The sequence below is a fragment of the Odocoileus virginianus genome, chromosome 7 (assembly GCF_023699985.2).
Source record: "Odocoileus virginianus isolate 20LAN1187 ecotype Illinois chromosome 7, Ovbor_1.2, whole genome shotgun sequence".
Lineage (NCBI taxonomy): Eukaryota > Metazoa > Chordata > Mammalia > Artiodactyla > Cervidae > Odocoileus > Odocoileus virginianus.
Window position 1 is genome coordinate 78,924,387 of NC_069680.1, and position 22,416 is coordinate 78,946,802.

General features: G+C 36.4%; 1 protein-coding gene and 1 non-coding gene across 6 annotated transcripts in view; both read right to left on the minus strand.

Annotated features, from left to right (window-relative positions):
- The window catches only part of RYR2 (ryanodine receptor 2), an 803,099-nt gene that overhangs the window by 108,773 nt on the left and 671,910 nt on the right, over positions 1 to 22,416 (minus strand). For 3 of the 5 annotated variants that reach the window (XM_070471029.1, XM_070471031.1, XM_070471027.1), the window contains exons 71-76: positions 21,102 to 21,214; positions 18,135 to 18,231; positions 16,210 to 16,313; positions 14,511 to 14,562; positions 4,298 to 4,351; positions 3,030 to 3,053 (exon numbers count right to left, since the gene is read on the minus strand). In XM_070471029.1, coding sequence (XP_070327130.1) covers positions 3,030 to 3,053; positions 4,298 to 4,351; positions 14,511 to 14,562; positions 16,210 to 16,313; positions 18,135 to 18,231; positions 21,102 to 21,214 — 444 coding nt within the window. Of the gene's footprint in view, positions 1 to 3,029; positions 3,054 to 4,297; positions 4,352 to 14,510; positions 14,563 to 16,209; positions 16,314 to 18,134; positions 18,232 to 21,101; positions 21,215 to 21,950; positions 21,996 to 22,416 lie in introns of all 5 variants that reach the window. The other 2 variants (XM_070471032.1, XM_070471028.1) reach the window with 2 other exon arrangements.
- On the minus strand, positions 12,761 to 12,846 carry LOC139036113 (small nucleolar RNA SNORD62). The gene has a single exon (XR_011488853.1). It is a non-coding gene; the product is annotated as a small nucleolar RNA SNORD62 (small nucleolar RNA).

The window sequence follows — 22,416 nt, forward strand, 5'->3', positions numbered from 1 at the left end:
ACTGGGCATTTGCCAAAGGATAATGCAACTTGCTTAATATTGTATTTGAGAAAGATGGTCTAGAAGGTGAGTTAATGGTCCATTCCTTTAGATTACTTACGATTCACTGTCATTAATTTAGGTTTTTCCATGAGTAATAAATCTATATTATAGCACTTAACATTCCACAGAAATGCTTTCATTGAATTATCACTGAACGATGCACCCTCAGATTTGAAAGAATAGTAATAGGAGAAGCAACCATTGGAACAATGTTTCTGAGTGTTTTACAAAATCTTAATTTAAAAATGTGATCTGCTCTGGTCCAAAGTTTCTTGTTGTTCTAGGTGAGAAAAACCCATCATGCTCAGAAAAAGTTACCTGACTTGAATATTATGATTTATTTCTTATTATTATGTGTTTTGCTTAAGAAAAATTCAAAGGCCAGAAAGGCACTGGACTGTAGTAATTAACACTCTGGGTCATTGCTAAAACATTTCTTCCCTTTCAGTTAATAGTGGCTTTTTTATGATTTAACTGTCTTTTTTTATAGTTTTAATATTAAAGTAGCCTGAAGTCAAAGAAATATATAACTACTAATTATGCAATAAAATTTTTAATAAGTAGTTGCAGATAAATATACACATAATACAGATAAAGCAGGCAAGTTTCAACAGGATCTCATCAGTAAAACATACATGTGACAGAAGAAAAGGGCTGGCTAATACCAGGCACTTAGCCTCCACTCCTTGTTTTCCATGTTTCTTGGGCTTTATTTAGTTTACTTTATTCCTCATGGACATTTTCCCTTATAATGCTACCTTTTTAATCTACTTTCTTCTTCTCAGTATCTTTATAGATAGAGAATTCAAGTAGAAAGTACAGCAAATATTAATAATCAGCCAGTTATTGGGACAAAATTCACTAGTCACACACACTATGCTATTCCCAAATTTATTTAATGTAATTTGTTTAAAGAATTACTGAAACTACCAAATGGCCTTTCAAATTCATTGTAACTTAGATGAAAAACTCCACTATCAGACTGTACCTAAATGATGTCAGCCAACCAGACATCTCAATGTGAAAAGTCTAGTATGTTACTAAATTTATAAAGAGAAAGTAGTAATTCAGTTGTCTGGCCAAATTTTTTCAGTCATGATATTGGTATCAGAGAGTCAATTTCAGACAAAATTATCCTTATAGGTTGTTGATTCTATCAACTCTCTGAAAACCATGATTCTCTTTTTTCAACTTGGGAAGAGTTCAAGTTCTTTACTTACATAGTATATATTTTGCAAATAGATTGTTACACAGATTAGACATAAATGATTAGTTACAGTACAAAATTACATGAAGAATAAGTAAAGCACTGGTTAAGAAGTGAAAATTTCCAAATCTTGTCTACTGTGTTATGCATATGAATATATGGCAACTACTAGTAACTTTGAAATCCTCTCTTCTGCTGGGACAGTCATATCTGGTGGCCTCTAGCTCATTTGGGGTTAATTACCAGGTTTCACCATTATGTGAGCTTCTCTCTCAGCATCCTAAATCCATGGCCTGCAGCCCATTCTCCCAGGGGGTGCTCCACAGACTCCTGATTTCTTGTTCTCCGTATGACCAGAATTCTACACTCTAAATGCTAAGATTCCACTACTAGGTATTTTCAGATTTTTTTTCTGAATAGGGAACCTTTCTAATGTCACCAAATTTGATCCTATTTACCAAATTGTATTTGCCTTTAGTTCTTCCTGAAACTACATTCCTCTTCAGAGTAAAATGGTTTTCTTAACCAGCAACACTTTCTTATCCCAGCCTTCCTTATCCACCCCCATTCCATGGATGTCAATATATACTCGGGCATGAACTTCAATAGTGTCTAACGAAATCAAATTTTTGGTGAATGTCAGGAGGTCCCTTCATATTTTCCACCCTCAACAAGTCACAGGAATTCTATCTGAGATCATCAGTGATAAAACTATAAAAATCCAACAAATCAAGATTATACCCATGATACCTACTGATAATTATAATTTATAATTTTTACACATATTATATGCCATTAAATTATATCCATCTGATTGGAGCTAAATTTAGTAGCATCTGCATGAAGTCAAATTTTAAAATGATATTAAGAACAATATATTTCTCCAAATATAATAGTGAGTAAAAAACATTATAATTTGTTTCTTAAAAGTAGATTCTTAAAAAAAAAAAAGTAGATTCGTTATGACATTCTAAATTCACTTTAACAGCAAATAGTTCACTTTATAAAATAGAAGGCAAGAAAGGACACTCTACACTCATATAAAAAATAAGGTTTTTTTCTTTTCTTTAACTAAAGTCATTATAGGCATTTTCTTTTTGGGATGTTTATACCTGATTTTCTGACTAAGCAGTCTCATGAAAATAAAATGTAAGCTTAACAGGGTTCAAATGAAAGGCAAATTTTTGTGATTCTAAAATATTTTCTCTTAGCAAACTTTCCACATACTTAGCTCTTCAGAATATTCAGAGATAGAAAAGGTCATCTAGTTCTTCCCTATAAGGAAATACTAAATCAACACTGAAATCATGGAATATCCTCTCTAATTACCAGTTGAGGGTATTACTAGCACAAAGGAAAAGGAGGTTATTTCTAATCCCACCAGCAATACCATATATCATATCTCTTTTCTAGAAATGAGACCAATATAAAAATTCTCAAGAGGGGTAAGGCATGAAATGTTACAATGAAAAGTCACCAGCTAAAATTTAATCACCTAAAGGGTGGACTTTTTCATCTCAGCACCATACGCATTCAAATTCAACATGGAGGATAAAATTTCAAATTATGAGTCATTTAAATTGCAAGAAGAATAAACTTATGTCAAGGAAGGGATACTGAAGAGACCAATTGCATTGGAGCTACAAACTTGGTACAAAGATTGCAAGATCTTTTTATTTTTAAACAAAAGAATCCAAGATGTTGGGTCTAACAAAGGTAAATGTCACAAGAAACTGAAACTCAGACCCAGACAAATACACACATATATATATAGTTTTACCTTGCTGCGTTGGGATCCTGTGACCTTAAGGAAGGATGAGGACAAGAAGCAAAATCGCAATAAACAATTGCTCGGAAGACAACCGATAGAGTATATATGGTGTGCACTTCAGAAAAATAGTATGACTTAGGATTTGAAAGTCATTCTAATTTAGCTAAGTTTCTTATCTTATTGAGACTAGAACACACATACATTAGAAAAGATTATAGTGTTATCCAGGAAATGAACCTTAAGGCATTTTTTCTCAGCCAGCAATAGTCATGGATTATTCTCAAATTAGCTTGTTCTGGCATTTTTTTTTTACACAATGACTTCAATGCAATGCCACAGGGACACTCTCATCCAGTTGTTCCAGAAAGGGTCCTACTCACTATCTACTCCTCACCTACTTGTTTTTTTGTGGGTCCACTTTAATTAAAGACTTACAGCTGGCTACTAATATAGTTCCAAACTTCTAGCTCAAAGCAGACACGTAAATTAAAAGCAGGAAAAAAAAAAAGTCTAATCTATTTCATTTAATTTCTTTTTGAAAATTCAAAAAAGAAAAAAACAATAAATAAGGAGAATGGTAGTTAGCAACAGCTAGTCTTTCTTAGATAGATAAATATATATTAAAAAAAAAGTGCAGCCTAAGCCAAGGGGGGAAATAATATTTGCTTTCTTTTTGGCTAAAGAATATTGAGCAATATTTCAAACTATAAGGAAATTTAAAAGTTGAGAAGGTTTGAGGGAATAATCATATAGTAGAACATAATCCTAGGAATATATGCAATCCTGCCTCATGCAAGCAAACTGTGTGCCACCACTTACATATGTACAGGGAATGAGTGACCTAATTGGGCAGAAGTCGAAAGAGGCCAAATCTTTCGGACTTCTTTGATTCAGAAAAAAATTCAAATCAAGGCTTTAATTAGAAACTTGATGTTGGGTTGCTCTTCCATAAATATTTTTCTCCCATGTCTGCTGGAAATTTCAGATCCCATCCTTCACCGAGATGAGAACAATGTGAAGCAACCTCATCTCCAAGATGGAGGAACACTCATCCTGAACATATGGGCTTTAAAATAATTCTTAAACTAGTCTAAGTTCCTTGGCCTTAACTTCAGCAAATGTTAGGACTCAAATTTGTCCATCCAGCTTCTGACATGCAGTTCCTTGACACAATAAGCTGCAATAAGCCATGAAGCAAGAAACATAAATGTCAGTTATAAGCTATGAAACAATGTTTCAACATAGATAGAAGGCAAATAGTGAAAGATCCATCTTACTTCAAAACTCTTCACTTCCTCTTCCCCATCGTCATCTTCCTCATCATGACAACTCTGATACATGTAAAAAAAAATTGAGAAAAGGTCAACAGGATAAGAATATGCTGAGACAGAAAATATAAATGAATTAGCGCAGAATAATAAGTCACTTGTGCTAATTTATCAATATTATTTGAATATATTCATTATATGTAATAAACTTACATGATATGATCAATGAATTTGTGAACTAAAAGAAAACTATACTGTGCAAATACTAAATTACCAATTTTATATATATCATAGAGATATTTATGAGGTCTGTATCATACTGTACATACTACTTATTCATGCATTTTCCTTGTTGAAATCAAATTACAAACCTTAAAGACAAGATCACTGTTTTTTCCTCTTTTATCCTTCCATCACAATGTGTTAATACAAACATATTTAATAGCTATGAATTAAAATTAAAAGAAAGCAGTGTCTATTAATTAAAGTGAATCTTGTAATCCTTTTTTTTTATAAGTTGATTTTTTGTTATATTTGGTCTATAGGAGGAAAGTAAAATTCCAACTGCTACCAACATACTTCTTTTACAGAAAAATTATAAAACTGACCATTGAGTTATTTTATTTTTCCAGAAATAATAAAGGAGCTGTGCATGTATTCTTAATTAATTCCCACAGCTGAAAGTTTTGGTTACTAAGGAAGAACTGTGCAGTGGTTAGGAACATGGTCTGAGGATGCAGAGTGCCCAATTCAAATTTTGATGCTGACATTTAAGAGCTGTTTAGTCTAGGGCAAATTCCTTTACCTCTCTGAGTCTCTGTTTTCTCATATTTAAAGCAGAAATAATAAAACAGTAATAAGTTTCCTAACAGGATCACATGACTTAACATATGGACAGAAGTTCCTAACATCATACAGGAGGCAGTGATCAAGACCATCCCCAAGAAAAAGAAATGCAAAAAGGCAAATAAGTTGTCTGAGGAGGGCTTACAAATAGCTATGAAAAGAAGAGAAATGAAAGGCAAAGTAAAAAAGGAAAGATATATCCATTTGAATGCAGAGTTCCAAAGAACAGCAGGGAGACATAAGAAAGCTTTCCTCAGTGATCAGTGCAAAGAAATAGAGGAAAACAATAGAATGAGAAGGACTACAGATCTCTTCCAGAAAATTAGAGATACTATGGGAACTTTTCATGCAAAGATGGGCCCAATAAAGGACAGTAATGGTATGCACCTAACAGAAGCAGAAGATACTAAGAGGTGGCAAGAATACACAGAAGAACTACACAAAAAAAGATCTTCATGACCCAGATAATCATGATGGTGTGATCACTCACCTGGAGCCAGACATCCTGGAATGCTAAGTCAAGTGGGCCTTACGAAGCATCACTATGAACAAAGCTAGTGGACGTGATAGAATTCCAGTTGAATTATTTCAAATCCTAAAAGGTGATGCTGTGAATATGCCAGCAAATTTGGAAAACTCGGCAGTGGCCATAGGACTGGAAAAGGTCAGTTTTCATTCTAATCCCAAAGAAAGGCAATGCCAAAGAATGCTCAAACTACACAATTGCACTCATTTCCCACACTAGCAAAGTAATGCTCAAAATTCTCCAAACCAGGCTTCAAACAGTACGTGAACAGTGAACTTCCAGATGTTCAAGCTGGATTCAGAAAAGGCAGAGGAACCAGAGATCAAATTGTCAACATCTGTTGGATCATCAAAAAAGCAAAAGAGTTCCAGAAAAACATGTACCTCTGCTTTATTGACTATGCCAAAGCCTTTGACTGTGTGGATCACAACAAACTGTGGAAAATTCTTCAAGAGATGAGAGTACCAGACCACCTGACTTGCCTCCTGAAAAATCTGTATGCAGGTCAGGAAGCAACAGTTAGAACTGGACATGGAACAACAGATTGGTTCCAAATTGGGAAAGGAGTATGTCAAGGCTGTATATTGTCACCCTGCTTATTTAACTTACATGCAGAGTACATCATGAGAAATGCTGGGCTGGATGAAGCACAAGCTAGAATCAAGACTGCCAGGAGAAACATCAGTAACTTCAGACACATAGATGACACCATCCTTATGGCAGAAAGTTAAGGAGAACTAAAGAGCCTCTTGATGAAAGTGAAAGAGGAGCATGAAAAAGTTGGCTTAAAGCTCAACACTTAGAAAACTAAGATCATGGCATCCAGTGTCCCATCACTTCATTGCAAATAGATGGAGAAACAGTGGAAATAGTGACAGACTTTCTTGTTTTGGGCTCCAAAGTCACTGCAGATAGTGACTGCAGTTATGAAATTAAAAGACATTTGCTCCTTGGAAGAAAAGCTATGACCAACCTAGACAGCACATTAAAAAGCAGAGACACTACTTTGCCAACAAAAATCTGTCTACTCAAAGCTACGATTTCTCCAGGAGTCACGTATGGATGTGAGAGTTGGACTATAAAGAAAGCTGAGTGCCAAAGAATTGATGCTTTTGAACTGTGGTGTTGGAGAAGACTCTTGAGAGTCTCGTGGACTGAAAGGAGATCCAACCAGTCCATCCTAAAGGAGATCGGTCCTGAATATTCATTGGAAGGACTGATGCTGAAGGTGAAACTCCAATACTTTGGACACCTCATGTGAAGAACTGACTCATTTGAAAAGTCCCTGATGCTGGGAAAGGTTGAAGGTGAGAGGAGAAGGGGATGACAGAGGATGAGATAGTTAGACAGCATCACCGACTCAATGGACATGAGTTTGAGTGAACTCCGGGAGTTGGTTGGACAGGGAGGCCTGGCGTGCTGCAGTCCATGGGGTCGTAAAGAGTCGGACACGACTGAGCGACTGAACTGAACTGAACAAATATGAATACTATTTAAGCAAATGAGAATAAGAATACAAAATGTTTTTTAAGGATATAAAGTTGTACCTTCTCTCAAACATGTCATCTGCCATATATATTTTGCTACCTTCAGAAATACTGGGTATGAACAAGGTTTGAGTTGAAGAATACATTTAGAGAAGTTGGCATTTACAGTAAAAGATGTGTTTGCTCTTATACACAGGAATTTGGGACTCTTATCTGACAGGTATTTCAAAACAATCCTTTTTAAAGAGTATCTTAAACCATTTTTTTTTTCTTAAGAAAATGTAGTGAGATTTGCTTCTAAAAAGGTTAAAGTTTGTAATCAAAAAAAAAAATCTATTAAGTGTGAAATACTTGGAAAATTCAACAAAGATTTCAACAAATCCATAAGCTAAACTTGTACTAATCGATTGGCATGGGACATGCTGGGGCCACAAGAAAACTATCGCAGATGTCTAGTACTTTTTAATGTACTTAAGAGAAACTGAAAGATTTATAGGAATAGGAGATAAGTTTTTCAACAGCAAATTGCATCCACATAATATGATGATGCTAGATAAACAGTAGGTTCTATTAGATGGTCCTAAGATACAGGACTCAATTTTCTGGATCAAACTGATCATTTCTAGGGAAGGAAGAGCGATACTGTATGCCACAAAGGAAAAAAAGTAAATAAAATCCATACATAATGGGGCAGAAGCATGACAGAGAATTTGAAGAAAAAATTAGAACCAAAATAGAGGCTACATCTTCAGACCATTCAGATATCTAGAGCAAAACTCAAAACTAGCAGTGAGAATTCATAAGCATAAAGTTTATGTGGGGTACTTCTCACCACCACCATCTGCTGGAAACTTCATTCTGCAAAACAAGTATATTTCATATCTTTCTCACTTGCCTGCTGATTCTGTCACTCCTCAGAAGATAGAGGATGCAAAAAGAAATTTTCAGGATGAATTTCAAACTGAAATCCATTTTGGATGGATTTGGATGAGGTAGAAGAGAGAAATTTCGTAACAAAGTGACCCTTGCATTTTATAATTTTAACCAATGAAGAATGAAACACTGGGTATAACTTAATGTGTATCTTTCAGTAAATTATCTTGCTCTCTTCTTGTAAGAGCAAGAAGAGAAAAAGTTTTCACTAGCCAGAAACTCAAAAGAGTGTTTACTTTATGATGGTATTATTCTAGATACTTCTACACAGTTAATCTTGTTTAAATTGGTAAAACCATTCCATTTGGACAGAACAGCTTCAGACAGTTTAGAAGGGATGCTGGGATATAAAGAGACATTCTGAGAATCAAGCATGAGTGATCACAATGAGGAGAAGGAAAGGGCACCAGCAAACCAACATGGATGAACTGGAAATTTTCTAAGATGTTCACAAGAAGAGATATACACGATAGAAGGAGGGTGTTGGGAAGATTAAAAAAAAAAAAAATTAACCCAAGGTTTAAAATAAAGTGTGGCTTGAAAAATACAAAGATTTAAAATGAATTTTAAACATACAGCCAAAGGAAGGAGAACAAGGAATACTAAGTATACGATTTAGTGCAGAAACTGTAGTAATAATAAGATAAAGTGCAGAATTGCTCATCAGCTGTTTGCTTCAGACTTAACCACCAAAGAGAAGTGATTTTTAAATGTGAAAATTACCTACTCAAGAGAAATGAAAACTAAGACCCCAATGAAATGTCATACTACATCCACTTGGTTGACAAAAATTAGTAAAACATAAAATATAAAATACTGGAGAAGATATGTATCACCAGAATCTCTCTTAAACGTAGCAAGGAGGAATATAATTTGGGGCAGTAACTTTGGAAAATGGTTGGGTATCTTCTCAAATTTAACATTCATACATCCTATGACCCATGGCTTTTGGATGTGAATAAGAATAGGCATTTCAAGCCCTTTTTCACATCAGCAAAAACAGAGATTCAACACAAAAGGTTACAAACAAAAAGGTAAATGGATAGGCTATGGTATAGTTGTACAAGGGAATGTAAGTCAAATACAAGTCAAATCAAATGATCTCCAGCACACACAAAAATACAGATATATCTTAGAAAACAACAGTGAAACTTTATTAAGTACTGAAACTTTACATACAGCATCATGCCCTTTTAAAAGTTAAAACAACTAAAATCTTAAAAAATACATAATTTATATATGTATATGTGTACATATATATATGTATATATATATATATATATAAACATGCTTACATGTAATAGGGCTTCTCAGGTGGCTCAGGGATAAAGAATCTACTTGCCAGTGCCAGAGACACAGGAGACATGGGTTCAATCCCCGGGCTGGGAAGATCCCCTGGAGGAGGAAATGACTACGCACTCCAGTACACTTGCCTGGAGAATCCCACGGACAGAGCAGCCTGATGGGCTACAGCCCATGGGGTCTCAAAGAGTTGGACACAACTGAGTGACTGACAATGCACATATATATATAATATATATATTTTTTAAAAAATTCATATAACTAATGAACACTGTGTAAAGCTCCTCTGTTCATGAATTCTCCAGGCAACAATACGGGAATGGGCAGTCATTTCCTTTCCAGGGAATCTTCCCAACCCAAGGATCAAACCTGGATCTCCCACATTGCAGGTAGATTCTTTACTGTCTGAGTCACGATGGAAGTCCCCAAAAGAAAGCAAGATTATCCTGGACAAGGGATACAAAATGATGATTTCCTCATATGGGGAGGCAGGGTATGGGTTAAAGAGAGAACCACTTTAATTAAGGTAGGTAATTATCAAGGTCTTAGCTTTTCTTGTGAGTAGTGAGTTTAGGGGTAGTTACTACATTATTAGAAATTGCTAAGTAACTACCTTCAATAAAAGTAGTCAACAATGGGCACTTCCCTGGTGTTCTAGTGTTTCCAATGCAGGGGGTGCGGGTTCAATCCGTATTCAGGGAACTAAGATCTCATACCATGCAGTGCTGAGGGGTGGAGGGGGACAAAAAAAAAGGAGTTAATAACGGGAGTGTATCATGGATCCAGAGTTCTGATTAACCCAATTCTGGGCTCCAATGATTAAAAAAAAAAAAAACAATGAAAACTGAAATTTTATAAAAACCAATTATGATGTGAATGCTGCCTTCATAAAGTCCTACAATAATGAAGAAAGACAGGATGACATAAGTCTTTCGAATAGAGTTCAAATGTCAAGACTCAAATCAAAAATCATACATGAATGTAAAACGACCACTAATAAATTCTGAGAAACCATGAAGTCCAAGGGAAATTTTCAGACTCCTGGGATGCTGACTGCCAAAGTGAACAAAGGCAGCCTCGTGAAACTACTTACTAAATAGTTTGATGTGACTTACCAAAACTAGCAACTTAGGGAAACACTGGGATAGCACAATTACTAAGTATGTGGGTAACATAAATGTAAAGAGATATTTAACACTGGATGAAAGAACTGAATTTTAAAACTATTTTGGCCTTGGACAATGGTTCAACTCCAGTTAGAGAACTGATGACTTAACTAAAGCCTACATCAACTGTATGATAAACCTTAAAAAAAATTCATAAATGACCTGGAATTGAGATGAAAAGGCAGGCTCACAATGAGAGAAAAAATGCAACCTGGCTGTCAAAAAACTAGTGAGTTCTTACAATTTATTGTAAATGTACAGAATCCCAGGGCAGAATAAGCCAGGATAAAGTCCCACTGTGCACTACACAGGTACACTCATAAGCGGCACACACCCTGATAACTGACTGGCAGAAGAAGTGACGGAAGCGTGGCATTCCTGGGATACATTAAACAACAAACGGACAGGGATTAGTTACTTTCGATGGGAAAATCTTGACGAAGAGTGAGCATCAACAAATATTTGATCATTTCTCAGAAGAGATTAGATTTAAGGACAAGTGTAGGGGCTGACTCTTCTCCCGTCACAAGGAAGAACGTGAACCATCAGGAATCTCTTACTCTCAAAACAGGAGCTTTTCCTTTTCAGACCACTTGCTCATTGCTTCTTCAACTAAAAGGAAAACAGTCCACGGGCTACTTTACAATCTCCTTACTTACCAGCTCCCTCATGTCTCATTTCCTTATTTGTCTTACTCAGAATCCAAGATCCAATGCCTCAGCCACTCTCATAATGACAGAAAAAAGCCCTATGATCCTCTGTCCTTCAACAACAGTCTGGTAAATATTGCCATCCTTGATGAATCTACCTTCCTGCCTTCTCTGACTCTGCATTTGGTTCTGGGAACTGCTAGGGTAAAGCTACATAACCAGGAAGACTGGTACTTCCCAAATTCATAAGAACTGACATCAACCAGGCTTTCCACACTGTCTGGAGGTTCCATTTTAGTTTCTAATCAATACTCAGTACCAATTTCCATAGAAGGAAATATTTTTCCTCTTTCATCTTTTAATCAAGTGTTTTTTAAAAATTTATCTTGTTGAAGGATAGTTGATTTACAATGTTGTATTAGTTTCTGGTGTATAGCAAAGTGATTCACTTATACATACGTGGCTTCCCAGGTGGCACTAGTGGTAAAGAACTTGCCTGTCAATCCAGGAGACATAAGAGACAAAGATTCAATCCCTGGGTCAGGAAGATCCCCTAGGCAAGGGCATGGCAGCCCACTACAGGATTCTTGCCTGGAGAATCCCATGGACAGAGGAGCCTGGCATGCTACACTAGACAAGCGACTTAATACAACTATCCCAAACTCCCAATCCATCCTTCTCCCACCTTCCTGAAAACCACAAGTCTGTTTACTGTGTCTGTGAGTCTGCTTCTGTTTGATAGATAAGTTCTCTGTGTCATATTTTAGATTCCATATATAAGCAATATCATACAGTATTTGCCTTTCTCTTTCTGACTGATTTAGGATGATACTCTCTAGTTCTATCCATGTTGCTACAAATGAAATTATTTCATTCTTTCTATGACTGAGTAATATTCTATTGTATACACACACACACACACACACACACACATATATGGAACTCATCTTTTTTATACATTAATCTGGTGATGGACATTTAGATTGTTTTCTTTCTTTCTTTTTTTTATTTCTTGGGCAAAGGGCACAGTCAGAAGGACAGCATGCGTGTCCGAGAGCAAGCCCGTGTCGCGCTGCAGGCTCTCATTCCAGAGGAGGAGGCACGGCCCTCCCCCAGAAGGACAGATTCTCGACAGACTGCAGCAGAAATCACCCTAATTTTACACTCTCAGGAGAGCGGGAGAAAGAACCACAGGCTGGCTGCGGGGGTCGAGAGGAAAGGCAGAAAGGTCAGCGAGGCCCAGAGGCCTCCTCCTAAGTGGTGACCCAGTGAGTCCCCCAAAGAGGGGAGCTGGAGAGCAAGGGTGTCTCTGTGCCCCCTTTTGTGGCACAAAAAGGCAGGAGTCCTTTATGCTTCGCCTCCAAAGGTGACAGAAAACAACTGGGGTCTGGGGCTTAGGGTCCCTAGTGTCTTTGGATCCTCCTGAAGCCTCTTGTGACAGGACGAGGCGGGAGCCACCAGGCCCAAAGGAATGCTCCTAAGTCTGGAACGAGGTGTGAGAGAGCCAGGAGGTGGGTCAGGAGACTCTCAGGGTGGGGGCGGGCGGGGGCCACCGCGTGTCGTCTCTCAGTCACGTTCCTCATCATCTCCCCGCTATTGAGTCCACAGCGGAGAGGCAGAATGACCTACTGGAATCGCATCACTGAGACTAGACTGTTTCCATGTTTCATACACTATGGCTTTCAAAACACTAACTGGACATGAAATCTATTTAGAGATTCGTGATCTCAGAGACCTTTTTATTTAAATAGAAAATATCAGACTATATACTGCTCATAATTTAAACATAATTTCATGATGATTTTCTTTAAAGGTATTTGCTTTTATGTCTGTATAAATATACTGGTAAATGTATTACTATGAGTGGAAAGTCATGACTTTTCCTTTATGCTCTCTGACCTGCCTTGTCACCAAGCTCAAAGCATGTCAACTGTTCAAAGCCTCATTTCACAAACTATTCTCTGTCTATTCTTTTTGATCCTTCCCACCAGAACAGAAGCATGCTAGCATCTGTTTTTTAAAAAAGTAAAAAATACAAACAGGCAAACAAGCAAAAATAATCCCCCTTCAACCTTATAATTCCATCTAGATGTTTATTACCTTGTATCTTTCTCCTCCTTCTCAGTCTTCTCAATAAAGAGACTTACGCCACATCTACTCACATGGAAGTCTCTACTTCCCCACAGTACACACTTGGGCCATCAATGTTCCCTCAAAATTCTCTGCAATTATTCTCATCATGGTCACATGATGTCCATGGAATAAATCCTGGGGAATCTTCAATCCTTATGTTCAGTCCCCCAGCAGAGTAAGACCTTGTTGACCACACATTCCAACAGTTCCTATGTATGCTCACACTTAAGCTTCTCTCCTACTTTTCTGGTGAGAAGTCCTTTCGTTCCAGCCATCTCTTAAGCGTTCACGTCTTTAAAGGCTTGGTCCTACGCTGACTGTTCTCATGCTTCCTTTTCTGCCTAAGCAAGATTATCTACTACTTGGCTTCAGTTTCCTTCTAATGCTGACAAAGAACAAAGCTGTATTTATAAGCCTTCCATGAGACACAGAATGTCAGAAATGACTATCTTACCACACGCTGGACATCTCCTTTAGATGTCTCACAGGCATCTTTAATGAACATGTTGAAAATTTAATTTGTCATCTTGCCTCTTCACTCTAAGCCTGCATTGATTCTGGTGCTCCCCACCTTAGCATATGGTACTGCTGTCAACTCAGATGCCCAAGTCAGAAGCCTCAGAGAAACCTGACACCTCTTTTATACTCATCACTTCATTCATCTCCTTGCTCTAAGATTAAATGAAATAACCACCCAGTAAATACTTAGCTATTACTACTTTTGCATGGTCAACTCATCATTCAACAGTCAAGGACTTCCTTAAAACTCAGTGTTATGCAACCTACTCCATATACTCCTAATTGCTCCTCTATCATTAAACTTGTCAGCATCTTTTGGGTAATCATTTGTTCAAAGTTTGCCTTTCCTATCAGATGATAAACTCTAAGATGACAGGATGTGTGTATTTCTCTCTGATTCACCATGTTATCTCCAGTATCTTGATGCCCAGTGAATATTTGTTGAATGAATGAATGTTTGGAAAATTAGTGAGATTCCCAAAAATTAAAATGTTAAATGAAGAAACAATGATTATCTGTCAAAAAAGTTAGAACAGATATTCAAGAAACAAGTGAAAAGTTGAGATTAATGCCCATATGTTTTCTAAAATTTAACAAGATTTTAATTGAGAAATATGTAGAATTTTACATTTTACCATTAAAATCAAGACATTTATTTACCTTTGCCATAATATCTGCATAAGCCATATATAAAAAATCTTCCTCCAGTTTGCTATGAAAAACAAGAAAAAAACAACAGTTTTAAAGTAGGTTAGTTACATGAAAACATTACCATCACCATATAAAATAACCTTCTTTCAACAAGTGTGTCTTTTTTAAATGAAACAAACACAAAACTTAGAGCAATCATTCAAAAATATTGTAGAATCAGAAAGCAAAGATATTTGACTTCCTCAAGAGTGGCCCCATCTTACCTTACAGTCTAATATAATAAATATGTTTGTGTGTAAATAAACAATCTACTGATTTACACACAAATGTAGTAACATTAATGTTTTCTTAAAAATACAAACATTGAAACAAGAAAATTTACGTGATGTCAGGGATTTTGACAGCAGAAGTGATATCTGACATTCATTGGAAAAACTCCCCAAATTATTATATGACTACATAGTGAAAAAATATTATGGTCATAAAGATTCTTAAAAATTAAGACAGGTTAAAATCTATTTATTATCTTCTTTTGAAAAAGCATGAAAATCACTAATTCACTGAAGAAAGACTTCCATCAAAAAATCCCTGATGTTTGCAAAATTAGCAGTTCTAAGCTTAGAGCCATCAGAAAAGGCCACTTATGAGAAAGACCTCATTACCTGACAAGGCCACAGGGAGCTGCTCTATGCTTAGGGGTGAGATGATGTGGTTAGTTAGGAAATAATAAGAGAGAGACAGTGAGAGAAAGATGGGGCACATTAGCCAAGAGGGAGAAAAGTACATTATTATGACATGCACAGAGGTCAGATGAACTCATCAAGACTCATGTGAATAGGGACTGATAATTAAATTGCTTTCCTGCTGTGCCTGGGGCAAAGCTGGCTTTCTTTCCCAAGACAGGGAAGCTGATGAAGGTTTTGAAACCTCTGCAAGGTCTCATCTACAGAATGAATCTACACCATGCCCCTGGAATGGGCAGGTGCTAGCACACTTTAATTATCAAGCCTATGAATGCATTTCTTATTCACTTCCATAGAGGTTTTGCCCTCCATGGTTACAATGAATTCAGAAGAACAAGAACCAACAAAAATGGAGAAGGCCTTTAAAACAGATCTCAAAGAAACTTTGCATTAAGTGGATGGCTTACCCATCTTCTCAAGTTTCCTAACACTCACTGAACAATGGAGATAATCTATCCAGGAAATTTGGGGTCACCGGTGGTCTCCAACATTTTTGGTATTGAAATTCACTTTGGGCTCTTTTGTTTTAATTTCTAAAGGATATTTGTGATAAAGAGAAGATTATAAGAAGATTCAGAATCAACTCAACCAGCTAATTACAATGTTGTTAAAAGAATTAGAGCTAGGGAAATGTTAATGTTTGATAGGTAAATATTAAAAGTCTGAAGTTGAACGAGTGTTGGTTCATACATGTATACCAGACTGGTCCTGTGAAGTGAAGTGAAATGAAAGTTGTTCAGTCGTGTCCAACTCTTTGCAACCCCAAGGACTGTAGTCCATGGAATTCTCTCGGCCACAATACTGGAGTGGGTAGCCATTCCTTTCTCCAGGGGGTCTTCTCAACTAACTTTGAACAATTTTCTCTCCTCTCAAGAAGATGAAATTGAAACATGTGACGGACAGAATACTCAGACATGGGTTTCTGTTTGTTCCTCCTATGTCTCCTGTGAACTCCCCAACCATACCATTTCTCCGTTAAAGCTGTTCGACTAAACAGAAGGATCAGCTGATGAAGAGGATCAACCCTCTTAGCTCCTTCATCTTCTTCTGGAGGTTCTGCTCCAGGTTTCTATAAAAAAGTCAAATTCATAAAATTTCACATTAAGGTGAAATGTTCACTTCAAACCCAGGAGTACTATGAAGGCTTGGAATGGCAAATAAAAAGAAAGCCTTTTTCTTCCTATTGTGGTGCATGTATGTGTCTATGTTATATGCATTGTACCATCATGTGTGTATTACATTATCAATGCAAAAGTATACAGTTTTAAAGAAGAAAGTTGGGACTTCTATGGGAGTCCAGTAGCTAAGGCTCTGCACTCCCAATACAGGGCACACAGGTTTGATCCCTGGTTAGGGAACTAAGATCTCACATGCCACACAGTACAGCCAAATAAAATAAAAATAAAATAAATTTTTAATTTCTTTTTTTCTTTTTTTTTAAATTTTTAACTTAAAAAGTTGTTTAATAATGGAGCAAAAACACTGTGGGCAAGGATGATTTACATCACTTAAAATTCTGAATACTATTCTTATAAGCAGCATCATAACTAACTGAAAAGTGAACTGCTACATGGATTTCAGCGGCGCTAGGGAGATCTCGAATACAAAAAAAATTGCAATAAAACACTGTCACTCCATGTATAAAAATTTAGTGCACCTAGCAAGGCAAACTGTTTTATCACATGAAACATTTTTGTTGCCTACATAGACAGAGATAGGTAAAGAATGCTGAATGACTTAATGTTTGAGCCACTTACATGTTATTCTCACTTTTACTTTTAAAACTTAAAAAAGTAATTTCATTTATTGAACATTAACCATAAAGAAAATTACTAAGCATTTTTTACTGACTTGAGAACAAATTAATCCTGTTTGTTGAATGACTAATGAATTTTGTATCTCCATCAGACTTACCCATTCAAACTGATATTCTTTCTATGTAAATGATGTTCTTTCTTGGATTTAAGGCTTAATGTTGCAGCTAGTATGGTAAATCTGCAAGGTTAAAATATTCTGATATTCTAAAGAAAAATGAAACTCACTTAAAATATATGGGATCATTGTACAGCAAAAACTAACACAACAGTGTAAATCAACTATACCCCAAGAAAAATAATAACTAAATTAAATATATGGGAATAATCAGGATTAATGTTTTATTAATGAGATTAGTTTGTTCATCACATGCCCTGATTATTTGTGGTTTTTTTTCAAAAAAACCTTTTAGACAAAAATTTTAACTTTGGAATTATGAAGCCTCTCAGTCTACAAAACTCAGCAGAACTATATGCTTGTAAATTTTCCTGAGAAGATGGTTCTTAATCAGATTTTTAAATAGGTCCACAGCTTATAAAAAATTGAGACAATGGCTCCCTTGAGTGAAGCATTCTCAGTAACACAAGCCTCCTTATCAGCATGGTTGGGTGAAAAATTCTACTTCTCCATTTATGCTGTATCTACTGTGACTTCCTGCTCTTCCTGTATCCAATCTATCGTTCTCTGCCCTGTATACGTTTAACAACCAGCCACTTTTCATTGGCTTTTGTTAAGCTTCAACTTATTTTTGGTGAATCATTCTTTATGGTTCAGCTTTTATAGTTCTATCCTGATTCTGAGGTGTTTGAAGTTGCTTTGAGGAATAATTTAAAAGAACAATAGAGTCAAAATTTAGTTAAATTTTGAATTACTGGATGTTGATGAGATCTCTTTGAAATAAGAAGAGTGAATTTTCTCTAAATATTACATGCAGTAATAATCCAGAATAAAGTTTCCTAAACTCCATAGGCTGCAATAATGTTTCCTCTTCAATGTTATAAGATAAATGGCTCACACAAATGTTATTCCACCAAGCCCAGACCTTCTTTCCTCTTCTAACCCAGTAAAAACATACCGCTAAATCTTCTATCAATTTATCTTCAAAGTAATGTTCTTCTGTCTCAATCCAAGACTTTTCATATCCCTGAAGAAAGAGATTGACAGCCCGATGCCTAAAAGGTAAGCACAATTTCAAAGAGCCTTTTTAAAAAATAAATTGAAAAGGCATTCCGTAGCACTTAATCACTGGATTATCTGTGCATTAAAAGAATAAATAAAAATAAACTTTCCAATCTTAACTGGAGAGGCAAGACATTGCAGTAGATAAAGCTTTCTCAGATCACACACTGACCTGGATTCAGTTATTTCTAAGTTTTGTAACATTGTCAAGTTATCCAACTTTGTCAACTTTCCTTCTCTCATTTATAAAACTAGGATAATTCCATCTATGCTTCAGTTTTGTGAGACTCAAACAGATAAAGAACATAAAACACGTTGGATATGCTCATTACATGGTAGCTCTTATGACATAAAGTGGCTCTGGATAAACAGTTGTGAGCATCAAGAAAGGAATTATTCAGTCTTCCTGCTAACATCAGATATAGCCTCTGAGGATTAAAAAACTAAACATATTAAGGGAACTTTATGGGAGTATATATCCAAAGATTAAATCCTAAAATACTGATGAAAATAGTTGCCTATGAATTAAAGAAGACCAGTAAAGACTAAAAGAATAAGTAAACTCATCTTGAAATTGATGCGATATATGGCTAAGGTTCCCCTAAGAAAGTCACATCAATAAGGGAACGTAAGAACATACCACTGAAAGAGACACGTGCACCCCAATGTTCATCGCAGCACTGTTTATAATAGCCAGGACATGGAAGCAACCTAGATGCCCATCAGCAGACGAATGGATGAGGAAGCTGTGGTACATATACACCATGGAATATTACTCAGCCATTAAAAAGAATTCATTTGAATCAGTTCTAATGAGATGGATGAAACTGGAGCCCATTATACAGAGCGAAGTAAGCCAGAAAGATAAAGACCATTACAGTATACTAACACATATATATGGAATTTAGAAAGATGGTAACGATAACCCTATATGCAAAACAGAAAAAGAGACTCAGATGTATAGAAAAGACTTGTGGACTCTGTGGGAGGAGGCGAGGGTGGGATGTTTCAAGAGAACAGCATTGAAACATGTATATTATCTAGGGTGAAACAGATCGCCAGCCCAGGTTGGGTGCATGAGACAAGTGCTCGGACTTGGTGCACTGGGAAGACCCAGAGGGATAGGGGGAGAGGGAGGTGGGAGGGGGGACCGGGATGGGGAATACATGTAAATCCATGGCTAATTCATTTCAATGTATGACAAAAACCACTGCAATGATGTAAAGTAATTAGCCTCCAACTAATAAAAATAAATGGAAAAAAAAAAAAGAACATACCAGACGTGTTAAAATGAGACGGTGCCGTTGTAGAGTGGAATGCTACAACATTAACAGTATCAAAGCTAGACTAAGGGATCATGAGACATAAAGTGAGATAGGTTTATGAAGGGCGTTGAAATCCAGGGAGAAGAACTGACCAGGCACCTGGAATGGCCAGAACTCACCATCAATTCTAGAGAGAAGCTCAACTCTACTGATAGATCAGAACCCCCTGGGGAGCTTTTACACAGTACACATGCTAAGCCCTCAGATATTCTGATTCAACAGGCTTGGATATTCCTCAAGTGAATCTGAGTGCATTTCCTACAAGTACCAGGTCTGAGAACCACTGGAATAAGGAATAAAATTTTGAATATGTTACATCAGAGAAAGTGGAATAGCAGACTCTGTTATATTGTAGAAACTAACTTGTAATCTGCTATTTGATGGAACTGGATGTTGAGTCAATAAAGTGAGTTGAAGAGGTACCATGACAGGTAATATATTTGCATTATACCCTTAAGTTAGTTCCCTATCAATTCTTTTTCCCAAAGATGAAATAATCACAAAAGTAACAAACAATGATTAACATTGTGTCATGCTCAGTTCTAAGCATTCTGTCTACCTCGACCCATTAAATAACCTAAACAACTCTATGAGGCAAACCTTATGGTACAGTTGAGAAAACTACAACAAAGTCAGGAAAGAACCTTGTCCAAACTCATGCACTCATAAGCTGTGAGGTCAGGATTCAAATCAAGGCAGTCTGACCCCAGAGACTGGCTCCTGATTACTCTGAAAGTGAAAGTCACTTAGTTGTGTCCAGCTCTTTGCAACCCCATGGACTAGACAGTCCATGGAATTCTCCAGGCCAGAATATTGGAGTGGGTAGCCTTTCTCTTCTCCAGGGGATCTTCTCAACCCAGGGATGGAACCCAGGTCTCCCGCACTGCAGGTGGATTCTTTACCAGCTGAGCCACAAGGGAAGCCCAGGAATACTGGAGTGGGTAGCCTATGCCTTCTCCAGAGGAACTTCCCAACCCAGGAATCGAACCAGGGTCCCCTGCACTGCAGGCAGCTTCTTTATCAACTGAGCTACAGAGGAAGCTATTTCTCTATCCTGCCTCAAATATGTGAGCAGATCCTCCTAAGTATTTAAAAGTGACAGATAACAAACTTGTAGTTACCAAAGGGGAATGAGTGGGGAGGGATAAGTGAGGAGCCTGAAGTTAACATATATATGCCATTATATAGAAAACAGACAACCAGCAGGACCTACTGTATAGCACAGTATCTATCTACTCAATGCTCTCATAACCTACACAGGAAAAAATCTGAAAAAGAAAAGACAAATGTATAAATCATTTTACTGTACATCTAAAGCACTATACTTCAATAAAAAAATAAAATCTATCCAATAATGACATTACAGGCCAATGAGAACAACCAACAAGGAAAAATGAAGTTAAGTATTACACAGAAGAGGCAATAAATCTCCTTCATCCTTCTCTTGGACTACTACATCCATGTTAAGGTATATGCTAGCATCCTATCACTTCTTAGAGGAAGAGTAACTTTATCACCGATATTAAAGAAATCCTGACCTCGGCAGATTATATAAAGGAGCCATTCGGAAGCAAGCAACGACAGCGCGTTTCCTCTGCTTGGAGAGCAGTTTGTGCCACACGGCCTTTTTGGATCTCTGAGGATGCTCAACCTGAAGCAGAAAGACAGAGACATACATATTTAACCCCCCAAACATCTTCAGGAACATAGTATTAAACAGCTGTACCTTTTAGCTAAAAACTTGTAGATTTTCAATTTTCCAAAAGTATCTTACAACTAACTACTACAAAAATATCTTCCAGTTACCCTATGCTACATTTGAAATAGTTTAAGATGTTATGGATTTTCCTTAGAAAAAACATCATATTTTCCCAACAATGTGTACTTAAGAAGCTGTATCATTTTTAAAAACCAAAGAAATAGGAAACCATCCTATATGAAATAATTTTGCATCTTTTTAAAAATTCAGTTATGGTGCCAAAATGTAAGTAAAGAAAAATTAACCTATCCTTGCTTATGCATTTGCACTAATTTTATCCTAAGACCTACAACAGTAAATATAAATAGAGGCAGTTAAAGAAAATTCTAATGAAGTCTACTGTTTCTTAATATATTTAATAGGATGGAGAGAAAATGACAAGTCTTCGTGAACACATTAGTAGGAGTGAGTAAAAGAATTTAATTTTGCAAAAATGTTAAACTATGTAATTATTTTGTTAGATAGGGACAAATGAGAATTTATAAGTTGCAGTAAATGATGCAAGCAAGCTATGTGTTTAGCTAATGGCATTTGGAATTTCAAGGAAGAGATTAATCATAAGTATTAGAGAGAAAAAATCCCAACATGGAATTCTACATTCATTAGTAATTTCTAGGCAATTGAACACTGTACTTCCCAGATTGTAATATCTCCGGCGCATACATGTAGATTTCTGGAAGAAATAAAAATGTTATGTTAGCTAAAAAAAAAAGTAAAACTAAAGGTATTATCCTTTGCAGTAAAGAGACAAAATATGAATGTAATAATAATGCCTGAAGAAAACATTTAGAATGTTTGGATTACAGCAAAGCAATTTGTGTAATTTGAAAGTACTTATTTCTGTGATCCTCTTTCCTCTATAAGATCAAGAAACACTTTCTGATAATTATCCAGTTAGTTCAGTTTTTTTCTCGGTTATGTTAAGCAAAACAAAACATTGTTGAGACAATGTAGGTGAAAACAGAATCAAGGATAATGCTATTCACCGAGAACAAAGCATTCTGATCAACATGGGTAACACTCAACAAACATAATTAAGTACCTAAGCACTGATGAACGTGTTGGAAAAGGTCTCTGCTCTCATGAAGGCTGCC